The sequence below is a fragment of the Micromys minutus genome, assembly GCF_963924665.1.
Source record: "Micromys minutus genome assembly, chromosome: 12".
In the NCBI taxonomy this organism is placed as follows: domain Eukaryota; kingdom Metazoa; phylum Chordata; class Mammalia; order Rodentia; family Muridae; genus Micromys; species Micromys minutus.
This window is the reverse complement of record NC_137981.1, coordinates 43,588,612-43,601,582: the sequence shown is the minus strand read 5'-3', so window position 1 is coordinate 43,601,582 and position 12,971 is coordinate 43,588,612. Positions and strand designations below refer to the sequence as shown.

General features: G+C 36.5%; 1 protein-coding gene across 2 annotated transcripts in view; it reads left to right on the top strand.

Annotated features, from left to right (window-relative positions):
- Window positions 1-12,971, top strand: part of RELCH (RAB11 binding and LisH domain, coiled-coil and HEAT repeat containing) — an 89,632-nt gene that overhangs the window by 46,871 nt on the left and 29,790 nt on the right. For both annotated transcript variants that reach the window (XM_080925953.1, XM_080925952.1), the window contains exons 12-16: window positions 2,727-2,817; window positions 5,597-5,668; window positions 7,562-7,702; window positions 8,053-8,217; window positions 9,826-9,973. In XM_080925953.1, coding sequence (XP_080782079.1) covers window positions 2,727-2,817; window positions 5,597-5,668; window positions 7,562-7,702; window positions 8,053-8,217; window positions 9,826-9,973 — 617 coding nt within the window. The remainder of the gene's footprint in view (window positions 1-2,726; window positions 2,818-5,596; window positions 5,669-7,561; window positions 7,703-8,052; window positions 8,218-9,825; window positions 9,974-12,971) is intronic.

The window sequence follows — 12,971 nt, the reverse complement described above, 5'->3', positions numbered from 1 at the left end:
AACAAATGAGTCCTGAGACATAAAGTTGGGAAGTTAAAATAGAAAGAACTCCAAAGTTAAGATCACGCAACCTAATATATTTACACTATGTTTCTCTCATTCTTATAGAATCTACACAAGAGCGAAGTGGAGAGATGTGTCCTCAGAAAACAGGCAAAGTTAGGTGACATTAGCAGCCCGCACACTCACTAGACATTTAGGGATGAGGGAAATAGATCACTGGAAATATTATTCAATTTCAATGGTTTCCAAAGACAGTTTTGTGATATTATACAGGAAAGTGTATAATCTTTTTAAAAATTGTCTTTTCCTGTCTTGGTAACTTATAAAATACTTTCTTTGAATTTGTAGTCTGTTTGCAAAGCAAAATTTAAATGTACCTACTGCCACCTGGTGGCAGGAACAAAGCATCTCTGTCTACTGTTTTATCTTACAGAAATGCAATTTTTTATTTTAAAAAAGACTAATAAATTAATAATAATCAGTATTATTATATAAATAAAAAGTGGACAGAAATGTTTGTTAATAGCATTTGTTTGATTGATACATAACCACTTGTTATTTTTCTTTAGTTAATTAATCTCGAACTTTTTTAGTAATATCACAGTAAACTTTAATTTAAACTTCGTGATGGTGCTTTCTTCAGTTCTTTGATAATAACCGTAAATAATACCATTTTCCAGATAATTCATCTGATAATCAGTTTTTTTTTTTTTTTTTTTTTTTTTTTTTACTGTATAACCTACTTCTAGGGCTAGTAATAAGGTGTTGGCCATCTGTCCTTTTCTATTTTGAACTGCATTTCAGAGTTATCACATTTTCATATTGATATTTAGATGTAGTTAGTATAGTAGTAGTACATGATTTCATGATTTCAACCTCTGTACATGTATATCATGAAGAAATATTTTAAATGTTTAAAATTCAAGTGCCAGTGAACATGACCACTGTCTGGGGGTGCATGTATGGTAACCAGAGGGAAACGTGGTTATTTGGGGAGGGCACCGTCCTCCATTTAAATTTTGTTGGCACTAATGATTGAGCCCACATATTCACGAATGATGATCAAATGCTTTACCACTAACTTATAGCTCCATATCTGACCCTTGAAATATAATCCTTTAGATTTCTACATTAGTTCTGAGAAAATTGAGTAACTACAATTATCAAACATTTATGGAACACATACATAGATGTTATGTAGTTGGTACAAAAATAATCAGCTATTTGAAATTTTTTATGAAGAAACAGGTGACAGAATTTCTTGTTGTATTCCCTGTTGTTCCCTTTAGTTTACCTGGCTTTCTAAGATGTTGGGGGGAGTGGAAAAATCATAAAAAAAACTGAGTAATTAAAACAGAGGATGATAAAAGCATTAACTTGACCAATTGAGAAACAGTAATAAGTATACCTAGAATTGATATAGTCTTGTTTGTTTTGGGGTTTGGTTTGGTTTGAGTTTGTTTTAAGACAGGGTCTCTCCATGTTACTGGCCTGAAAGTAATATAAACCAGACTGGCCTCCACTCACAGTGATCTACCTAACTTGCTGCCAAGGACCAGTCTCAGCTTGGGGGAGAGAGAAGATTCTGAAGAAGGGATGTTTGGGAGGGGCAAAAGAAATGACTCAAATCAATGAAGTGAGGTGAAAGATGACAACCTCATGCTCTTCTCCTGCTGGCTCTCCAGACAGCTCATCCAGATAGCTCAGCTCTCATAGATCAAAGCCCAGTCTTTTCTATACATGCCAATTTAATCATTCACTCCAGTTTCCCTTTTGCTTATCACATGAATCATCATTTTATGACCTTAGCCCCTTGATTCTTAGAAAAGGACAAGTGCATTTTTTTAACATGGCAAATGATTCAGAGATCTGCCTGCCTTTATAAGTACAAACAATAAGCTCCTGGGTAAGATCTTGCTCCGAGATCAACATTCCTACCACACCTGGGCCCAACCTAGCTCTGTCCCAGGCTGACCTTGAACTCAGGAATCTGCCTGCCTGTGTAAGCACAAACAATAAACTTAGCTGGATAGGATCTTGCCCTGCAACTTCAGCTCCCTAAATCTCTTTATCTCCTTCTTTAATATCTTTCTGACAAACTGGCTTATAATGCAGCTGCTTCTGTTCTTTTAGGTCCATGAATTCTTTCATATAATTTATATTGCATCCTTATATTTTGCATAATTAAGAAAATCTGTTTATACATTTTCGAACTCATATTTTTAGAGTTCTTTCCCATAGTCTTAAGGGCTGCCCTGAAGGTCACAGTGTTTGCCATTTTTGCTAAGAACATATATACACCCTCATTGCTTCTACTTATCATGGAGTCATTAACCTTGGCGAGGGGAATATTTCTCAAAGGAGGAACATAAATTATGTGCATTATTATACAAACAAGCTGTATGTCCACAGCAGCCTTCAACACTCCCCGGAGGCCCACATCCTGTGGTTCTGCTCCAGAGACAGGAACCATGTCACACTGTCCCTTCCATGGCCATGCAGGACTCAGCATCATTCCTTCTAAGTGCTACACTTTGCATACTGCATGAATGTAAAATAAACCTAAATACGCAAACTATATAGATCCTCTATTTGTGTGAGTGCACACTACTTAAAAATTAAAGGGGGTACCACTGTTCCTGGCAATTTAACTCTTTTTCAGTTGTGATCATAGTTGTATCTTCTAATGCATATTCAAGAGATTTGTTCCTATTACTTTTCAGGCAAATGATACTGACAGGTTGTGTGGCATTTGCACGTCATGTTGGACCAACACGTGTGGAGGCTGAACTTTTACCACAGTGTTGGGAACAGGTAAGTTAACTGTTTCTGTTAGCTATTTTGTTCTTATTGCTGAAGGTTTATATTTTTTCAAATGTCATGAGAAAATCCGTGGAATGTAAATTATGCTACTGTCCATAGCTCAGCACATAGTTTATTTGCACAAAAGAATACTCTGGATGCCCTGCTTTATTCATTCATTCAGCAGATACTTAGAAAACACTAATTCAGTGCCAAGTACTAGGAAACTAGGAAACTGGTATAAAGAGAGAGAGGCATCCTAGTGAGGAGATGAAAGTAGATGTGACGTGCTTTCTTGTGTTGGTATATGGGAAGAAAAGGTAGAAGGAGGTTAAACATGATAGAATGTATTGTCCTCCTCTGAAAAAAGTGCTGTTGAACCAAGATTCTAGGGAAAGTAAGGAGCAACAGGTGCAAAGTCCACGGAGTGTTTGTTTGGTGAGTTTGAGAAAGAGGTAGTAGTGTGCACTCACACAAATGGAGGATCTATTTAGTTTGTATATTTAGGATTATTTTACATTCATGCAGTATATGAAGTGTAGACCATTGATATAGCTGGTTTGTGTATTTATAATTAAATTCTTTTTCTGGAGTAGTTTTACATTTATAATGTATGCTAATATTCCAGTCCTGTGAAGAACTCGGAATTACTGATTTTGTAGATGTAATAAGTCATTAAGCACCTTTAAAAGATACTTTTTCATTATAAAGTGAACAATTAACACAATGTAGTAATATTTACCTCTGACAGAGGCAGGCAACATCTTTTTATTACAAAGCATGCTAATTTAGGGTATGTTTCTAATTGTTTAAAGCCAAAATTAACTCAGATACACCATGAAACTTTGAATTGATAAATATGTACAACTATTCATGTGTGCATATAATGCTTCATAATTTTTCCATTTTCTCTTTTTAACTTGAATTTATCAAACTGAGCATAATGATAAACGCATACAATCCCAGCACACAGGAGACTCAGTACACAGGAGGAGGCAAGGCTAGACCCTGTCTTAAAAGCCCTAATTTTTTTTTTTTAATTTATACCAGTCTTGGGGGTACATATCTATAATTTCAATACTGGTGAAGCTCACTATCAAAAGATAGTATGAGTTCTAGGCCAACCTGGGCTACAATAGTGAATTGAAAGGGAGTCTGGGCTACATTCTCAAAAACTTTTCCAAAGAAGAGTTTTGTTAATTCCAGTGCCGCCGTGAGTATATTACTAAATGGTTTGGTGCATTTGTAGGGTATTTACATTCATTTATGCATTCAACTCAAAACTTAAAGCCCTTTATTACCCCCAACACAAAATGCTGCTAGGTTTGCTGGCTACAGTGGGTTTCTTAAATCTCCAAATGAATTTTAAGATTTGCTTCTCATTCTGCAAAGAAGCTAGCTTGGATTTTGGTTGGTTGGTTGGTTGGTTGGTTGGTTGGTTGGTTGGTTGGTTGGTTGCATGGGTTGAGTTGGGTTAGTTTGGGTTTTTGAGGTAGGGTTTCTCTGTGTAACCCTGGCTGTCCTGGAACTCACCGGGCTGACCTCAAACTCAGAGATCCCATTGCCTTTGCCTCCCAAGTACTGAGATTAAAGACATGTGCCACTACTGCCTGGCTTTAAAAAATAATTGATTCTGGATTCTGTTTGATCTGGAAAGTATTCCCATCCTAATCATGTAAGTTTCTAATCTGAGTTTAAGGTGACTTTCCATACATCAAAGTCTTATAACACCTGACAGCAGTGGTTTGTCGTTTTCAGAAAGTACATTTTGCACTTGTTTCATTCCTTAAGTGCTTTAGTTGTAAATCTAAAGCGTCTTTTTCCTTAGTTGAGTGCAGAAATACAGTTGATTTGGAGTGTATACTTAAATGCGTCTGCTAGACTGAGAAGGAGTAAGATGAAACTGTGAGTACAGCACACTAATGTTCAGACTTACTCTGCTGTCAGAGCAATTGTGAGTGGAACAAATTTAGCTCCAGGATGTTACTTACATGTATCTTTGCTACAGCTATTTTCAAATCTTTATAATCATAGATCAGGAATCTACCTAGCCACCTACCTTTGGTTTGTTGCCCAGTAGATTTCTATATAATTTCTTTTCTTAATTTTAGGCATCCAAAACATTATTGAATTATATCATCTTTTGATATGGGAATATGAGAACAGATATACTTCTTTTCCAGTCAAAGATTTATATTCTATGAAGAAGACATATGGGAACAAAACCCAGTATGTGTCATTTTTTTTTTTTTTTTTTTTTGTTATGATTCAGTGTAGTTAGCACAGAGCAAAACTCCACTGTTTTGCACATACAAACAAGAGAGAAGTCTTATTAAAAAGAAAACATAGTTCTCATTTGGCAAGTTAAGTCATAATTAACCTATTTGCTAGCCCTCTTAGCAAAAGGCAGACTGATGTCTTATCACATGCCAGAAGCAAGATTTCCAACTTAGACTTGTGCTTCTGTTGCTAGGAGAAGATATTGCTTCTTCTCACATCCTAAGGAAAACCTAGTCCTAGACAAATACTTGATTTCTAGATACCTTTCCAATTCTTCATCTTTGGTTTTCCCTTTTTTCTTTAACAGATACCCCCGTGCCTTAATGTTTAGGCTTTACTTGATTTCCTTATTCCTGATCCAGGTATAGCCAGCTGCACAGGGATTCTCAGAAACGGAAAAGGAAGATGATATATTGTAGTCTTAGCTTGATGTATAATGAAAAGTAATTGCCTGTTGGAAGAAGAGAGTGCGTTGCTTACACTTGACTAATATGCTTGGCTTTTACTCCAGATTAATCACAAATATCCAGAAAGACGACTGCTCGTGGCAGAGTCCTGTGGAGCACTAGCACCTTACCTTCCTGTAAGAACGGTTCTCCTTTTCTTTGTTTCTGTTTAGTGTCTTGTTAAACGTTTTAATTCAAATCCTCTTAGCCATGCTGTTTTAATAAAATAAAGAAATGAGCAGACAAATAAAAAAAGGAGGCTTATGCTAATGTAATTTTTTTAAATAAGTACATCCCAATTGGTTGTGCGTGCATATAAACATATGTACCTATATTGGTGATTCTGACTGTATGTTCTGAGAACCCTGGGAAGTTCTCGTGTCCTTCCCAAGAGGTACATAAGGTGGAACATATATTCCTAATAAGATCTTTTTTTTCTCATATACTTAAACAGATGTTGCTGGTACAGAAGTAGTAGTGGGCAGAAGTACTGCCGGATGACACTGATCAGAGAGGCAAAACTCAAATGTCCTGATAAGGATGTGCTCTTCAGAGCCCTACATTCCTAAAACAAACATTTTCATTCATAAAAAGTACCTTGCTTATTCAGTATATTTAGTAAAATTATTCATTTTACTAACTTTCAATTCTTGAATATTTGTAATGTTCTACGACATAAAATGAAAGTAATAATAGGAAACACTTTGACTGCACACTGAAGTTTGCCAAGGTTTTCAGGTATATGCTTTCTTGAGAACTTAAGGCAGTTACTGTTTTTTCTGAGCCAGCAGTTTTTCTCAGGAAAAACACACACTGTTGAGCTGTGCTTATTCAAACATGGGAATGCAATAGGTATCTTCATTTTCATGATGTTAGACTTGGAGGAATACATATAGACAAATATTTTTCCAGTGATCAAAATGGATCTTAAGTGGGTTCTAGAATTGTGAGAAATTTGTATATACTACTAGAAAACCTAACAGCTTTAAAATTGGTAAAGGGTTTTTAATAATATAAATTAGTGGCTTTTAAGTGGTAAATGTTCTGGATTTAAATGAGCAATGTATGTATTATCATAGAAGCATTCAGTCTGAGATGGAACAATAAAGTTTAAGTATCAAAGGCTTGTTGTGGGATTTGGTTTGCTTTGGGTTTTGGAGATACAGTGTCATTGTAACCCTGTGTGGAAATTATCCTTGAACTTGTAATTTTCCTAAATCTGTCACCCATATACTAGGATTACAGGTATACATAAATACAACCAGCTCAGAGTTTCAAATGTTTGTGGTTTTCACTTGAGAAGACTTAAAAAAAACAAAAGCCAGGTCTTTGTTTTTATTTTATTCTGTTTATTATGTATTTTAAAAGTGCGAAACAAGCTTAGGCTTGATTAATTTTATGAGTTGAACAAGTTTCAGTAACTACAAAGAGGGATATGAACTTGGATATTGATAACTATAATTTTTTAAATTATGTGTAAAGGCAGAGATAACAGCTACACGTGAATGCAGTTGTCCAAGGAGGAATATTCATACCTATATAGCTATGTAAGCTGCCTGACATGGGTGCTGGACATGGACTAGAACTCCAGTTCTATAACAACAGGGCAGTGTTTTAACCACTGAGCTGTCTCTTCAGCCCCTGATAACTTTAATCTCAGGCTTTAAGCAGATTCTTTAACATAGCTGAGAACAGAAGTAGTGTGGGGTGCTGGAGGGCTCAGTGTTGAGCCATGCCTGCATTCATGCAACTCTGAGTATCCAGCGATCACACCAGGTGTTTCCCAACCACCCGTAACTCCAGTTCTAGGGGATCCAACATTCTCTGGCTACCATAGGCGCTGACCCAGTGTGCACAATCTATACACACACACACACACACACACACACACACACACACACACCATTTATGAATAAATGAAAATAAATTGGATTAAAAGTAAGCTAAGGTGCAGCAGTAATTGACATTGTTATTAAATATTGTCATTAAATAGCATAACTAAATCATAAAAACATATTGGTCATTTTCAGAAAGAAATCCGTAGTTCCTTGGTTCTTTCAATGTTGCAACAGATGTTAATGGAAGATAAGGCTGATTTGGTAAGAGAAGCTGTGATTAAAAGCCTGGGTATCATTATGGGCTACATTGATGATCCTGACAAATATCAGCAGGTATGTTTTTCAGCAGAAACTTCTTTTACCCTGTTGTAATATTTTTAAAATGAATACATTCAGACACTTGGCTGTCTGCAGGTGAGTGGTATATCTAAGTGGTCGGCAAGAATGACAGCTGCTTTTAGTACAGTGCCTATCTAGAAATTGGAAATGAGTGTGCATGTTTTCCCTATCTCTGCCTATCCATAAATACACAACACTTAAGAAAATGGGAGGGTTGAAATTTTAGATACTGTCTTCCTTAGAGTACTGTCCCAATTTATTGAAATACATATTTGTTGCATTTTCTTAAGTTTTTAGAAATTTGTTCTTTTAACAATCTCCACTCGCCTACTTTTCTTTTTTAGGGCTTTGAGTTATTGCTCTCGGCTCTGGGTGATCCCTCAGAAAGGGTTGTTAGTGCAACACACCAAGTATTTTTACCAGCCTATGCTGCCTGGACAACTGAACTTGGAAATTTACAGTCTCATCTTATACCTACACTACTGAGCAAGATTGAAAAGCTTCTCAGGGTGAGTTCTTCCCTGTCTTGAATAGTTCATAATAGTTCAAAGGGTCTGTTCTCCATCATCTTAGAGAAATATTGGGGACAGAGACAACATGCTCATCACTACCAATGAGAACTTTGAGAAGCTGGAAGAGGACGGGCACAATAAGCCCTTGGGAGCAGAATTAGCATCTTCCTGGACAAGTGTTATATGGAAAGCCAGTTCTCCCCAGATCCTCTGAGGACATGACTCTTTTACATAAAACATCAGCTCTAATTCCAGATTGCAGAGATAACTAAATGCTCAGTTTCTGTAGCCTTCTTATGTATATGTTGTCAAAACTACTGTAACAATGCTTGTTCCAACATATGCTTCTTAAAGAGAACTTCAATCTACTCAAGAGAGTTGAGGAAATGCTGAGAAAATAATAAATATTTATTTTATCTTATTTTTATTCTCAGTGTTCTTTGAGAGACTAGCAGAGAAGCTATGTCATAAATGCCTATATATACTGCTAAGATCAATTCTTTAGTTTTCTTATAAAAGAAGAAACCTATTTCACTCTTCAAACCCTTTGAGGTGTATTTTGTGTTGTACACAGAAATTAGGATTAGGTATGTAAGCAACTTGTCAGGGTCCCCCAGCTGTCAACAAAAACTGATAATTGTTTCTGACTCCAAACTCTTATGCTCTGTGCTTCAAAATTTTCAAGGATCTATAAGGTACTTACCATAAATCATAAAACTAATAGATAATCTCACAAATGTGTATTGGCTTAAGTTTTAAAAACTTTCTAAATTTCACGATGGGCACTTGAAGCCTGAAGTGGCTTGGTCAGAAAATGTAGGGATTTATATATATTTGCATTGTGTCTGTCTGATAACTAACCAGGCCTTATTTCTTGTGTACTTTGCTATGGTGTGAGTAATGCCACATTGCTTCTAAGTGTCTCCCGTGTTCTGCTTAGTACTGTTTCTGTATAGAAATTAACTGATTTAGAACTTAACTGTCAGTAAGTCCTATCTCTTAGATTATAGCACAGTTATTTCCTAGTATAACAGTGACATCTCAAGTAGATTTGAATGCAACAGCTGCCTTTATCTCTAATCTTAGTGTTCTGGGGTTTTCATTACAGGATTTGGCTTCTGGGTGCTGTATCAATCCTTCTTTCTCTGTTTTCTTTTGAAGTTTCCTCTGCATTTTGTTTATGTACAATTGTTTTGAAGTCCTTTTCATACTTGCAAATACAGATGGTACCAAGTGTCTGAAAGCACTCAGGAAGTAGAGAAAACAAATCATTCTACAGAATTAGCAGTGCCATACGTACTGTGACTTCTGTGGCTCATTCTGGTATACAAGCATTTCAAATGACAAGACACTCCCCAGAAAAACTGGTCCTGGCATTGGAAACAACTGTTTGCCCTGAGTGTTTTATATTAAAGATTGTGGTATGTCTACACTGCCTTCTGGCTTCACAGCAATTTTCATAGCTATCTCTGTTAAGTGCATATGCATCTGGTATCTGAAGTAGAGGTCCTTAAATGTTTATTTGCCATAGAAAGGGAGTCACGCCTCCAACTTGGCTGTGTGATTTCAAGAGCCTAAGATTAGCTCCCACCCCTTATGTTTCAGGAAGGAGAGCACGGGCTGGATGAACACAAGCTCCACATGTATCTTTCTGCCTTGCAGTCCTTGATCCCATCTCTCTTTGCATTAGTGCTACAGAACGCACCTTTCTCCAGCAAAGCCAAGCTGCATGGTGAAGTACCACATATTGAAGGTACTGGACTGGGTTCTTGAAGGAAGATGTAGAATATTACCAGTTTAGCTTCCCAAAGAATTGTTTTGATTCTGATCATTATATGTCAGCACAGGTACTAAAATGTATTGTATGTATACTGTATAGAACCTTGTGTTCAGAGATTATTAAAGCTTCTGATAAATGTTATAGTTTCATCTTTTATGGTTAACTCATTTGAAATTATTTTGTAATATTTGTACTTCTGTTACCCATTAGGTAGGTAGGTGGGTGGGTGGGCTACTTGCTTGCTTGCTTGCTTGCTTTGCTCTGCTTTGGTTATTGGTTGGTTGTATGGGAGGTTTGGGAGATTTGTTGAGACAGGGCCTCATAGTAGCGCAGGCTGGCAGTTTTAATAGACTTTTCTAGGGAGCTGGAATAGATATCTCTGAGCCAATTTAAAAGGCTCACTTAATAGTAACTAGTGCTAATGTGTGAAGTTTGCCATTTACACTTTTTTTCTTCTAATTTTTAATAATAAGTAAATTTCCTTTTATAGAAAGAAACAAGCATGTGGTTAAGATTTTTCTCTCCTCACTCCCCCATAGAAAGAAAATGACTTATCTTCAGAAACTCATGAAGTCAGGCTGGGAATACAGTTAGTTGATTGACAGAATGATTGCCCAGTACATGAGCAGGGGTACAGATTCATTCCCCAGGGCTGGGACTGGGGAGAAAGAAAGAAAAAATATCAAGTCATCTTAACAATGACCAGTAAATGACCTTTAATGTGTAGCCGGTGATTGACAGCTATACTGCAGTACACCCAGGAAAAGGCTGTACATATGCTATTCCTGAGTATGAAATACTTTGTAGCATTTTCAGGTTTGGGAAGTTATCTATGTGTCTTACTGGCTTCTGATAAAGAAGTCTTGTATTAAAGATCATTTTAAAACTTCAAACTTCATAAGTTGAGACCCCTTAAGAATTCATAGCTAGCCACTTTGTAATTCTAACATGGCAAAAACATACTTCTTGTCCTTCTAACTTTCTCTTCCTCTTCCTAGTTGGCTGTGTTAGTGTGCTGATGTTGTTTTAACAAAGTATCACTGGTTAAGTATCTTAAACAACAGAAACATGTTATCTTGTAGTTCTGGGACAGAAGATAGTTTAAGAGTAAGGACCTTCTGAGAACTGCCTTAGATAGAAGCCTACCCTGCCCACCCTCTATATGAGCCCACTTTGTCTAAACATACCTGTAGCAGTCCTATTTCCAAACAGAAGACTTTGGAGAGATGCAGAGAGACTAGCACAACCTATAATATTTGTTATCATTCTTAATGTACTTAACAAATACTTCTTGAATGTCAACTGTTGCCATCCACTTATTTCTTTGTCATTCTGAACATATTCCTTATATAACTACTACTTCTTGTCTTTGTTGTTTGTGGTAGAAAGAATTTAATTCCCTAAGGTTACTACCCCACTTTAGCTATTTTAAGTTCTCAAAGACACACACACATTTATATTTACAGTAAGCCTTAAACAGCACAAGAGCTGGGCAACTACCTACCCTCTATGCTGTTAGAATCTACTTTTCTATCGTTAACCCCAACTTATTACTATGTTTGTCTGGACTGCTTGTAACTCCAATTGGCCAGCCCTCAGGGCAATGTTCATATGGCTTATCTTCCTCCTCATGCTCTCTTCTCTCTCCACATGGTACTGCTGAAGCCCAAGCCCACAAAACCTAAACCCCACCTATGTCTCTTCTGCCCAGCTATTGACTGTTGGCATCTTTATTTACCAATCAAAATAATTTGGGGCAACTCAGCTCTTAAGTGAGGACTCTCTCTCTCTATGAGTCTGCCTCTGGAGTGCTAGAGTAAAAAGTGTATGCCACTGCACCCAGCTTTTAATTTAATATTAAAGTTTTATTCTTCATTTAAGTGTTATGTTTATTATAAGTGAAAATTGACTACATCATCTTTTAAGGGATATCTGCTTATCTATGTTAATGTCTTAGTATATACCTATGTACAACTTAGGGTATAATTTACTATGTCTAAAGATCTATGTTTTTATATAGGATGATAGATACAAGTTTATTATTACCAGTTACTTTATAATATTAGCCAAAGTTTACATCAGGCACTTGGATTTTGGGTACTTGGGATGTACTCATGAACAAGGAAGCACTATCTGATATATTAAAACTAACCAGAGATTCATAGCTGTTATTCTATACTGTTCACATTTCATTGCTGGTAAAATGCCTTTGTTTTACCATTTTATTAAAATGGTATTCTTGGAATCTTTCTGTATTCTTGCATGATATGTTTCAATTTTTTAAAACAATTGTTAAGTAGACAAATATTTTAAGGCTCCTAAGACATTGTATTTTTGTTGTTGTTTTTGTTGGGTTTTGTTTTTGTTTTGAGACAGAGCTTTCCTGTGTAGCCTTGCTGTCCTAGAACTTACTCTATAGACCAGGTTGCCTCCAACTCAGAGGCCTGTCTCTGCCTTCCAGTGCTGTGATTAAAGGAATTTACTACCATGCCACCCACCCAGACTGTTTTATGTCTTCTCTATAGCTAAGTTATCTGATTGCCTATTTCCTGTCATCATTTTGATTCTGTTGGACTCCAATTGTCAGTCTCAATCCATCTCTTTAATTATGACATTATTTTCCAATCTGTATCAATAATTTTGAAATACAAGCATTCATTCCATCATAGTATATCGGATTGTACCCAATGTGATAGAACCCTGGTTGAAATTGTATCAGATATGCTTTGGTGTGGTGTAGAAGTTTAAACGCAGATACCCTCATTATCCGGATCTCCCATTGCTGAACAAGGCTAGTGAGAATTAAAGCAAGTACAAATAATAGAGTTCATATAGCAGCCATGACCATGCTCTACACCTGATATACTCTTGAGTGCCTGTTGCAGCACAAGAGTTTGATGTTTCATTTTTAGCTTGGAGCATTTTTTTCTGGATTTAAATGAGCCTTTATTAGGAGGAGGCAGGGTGTATC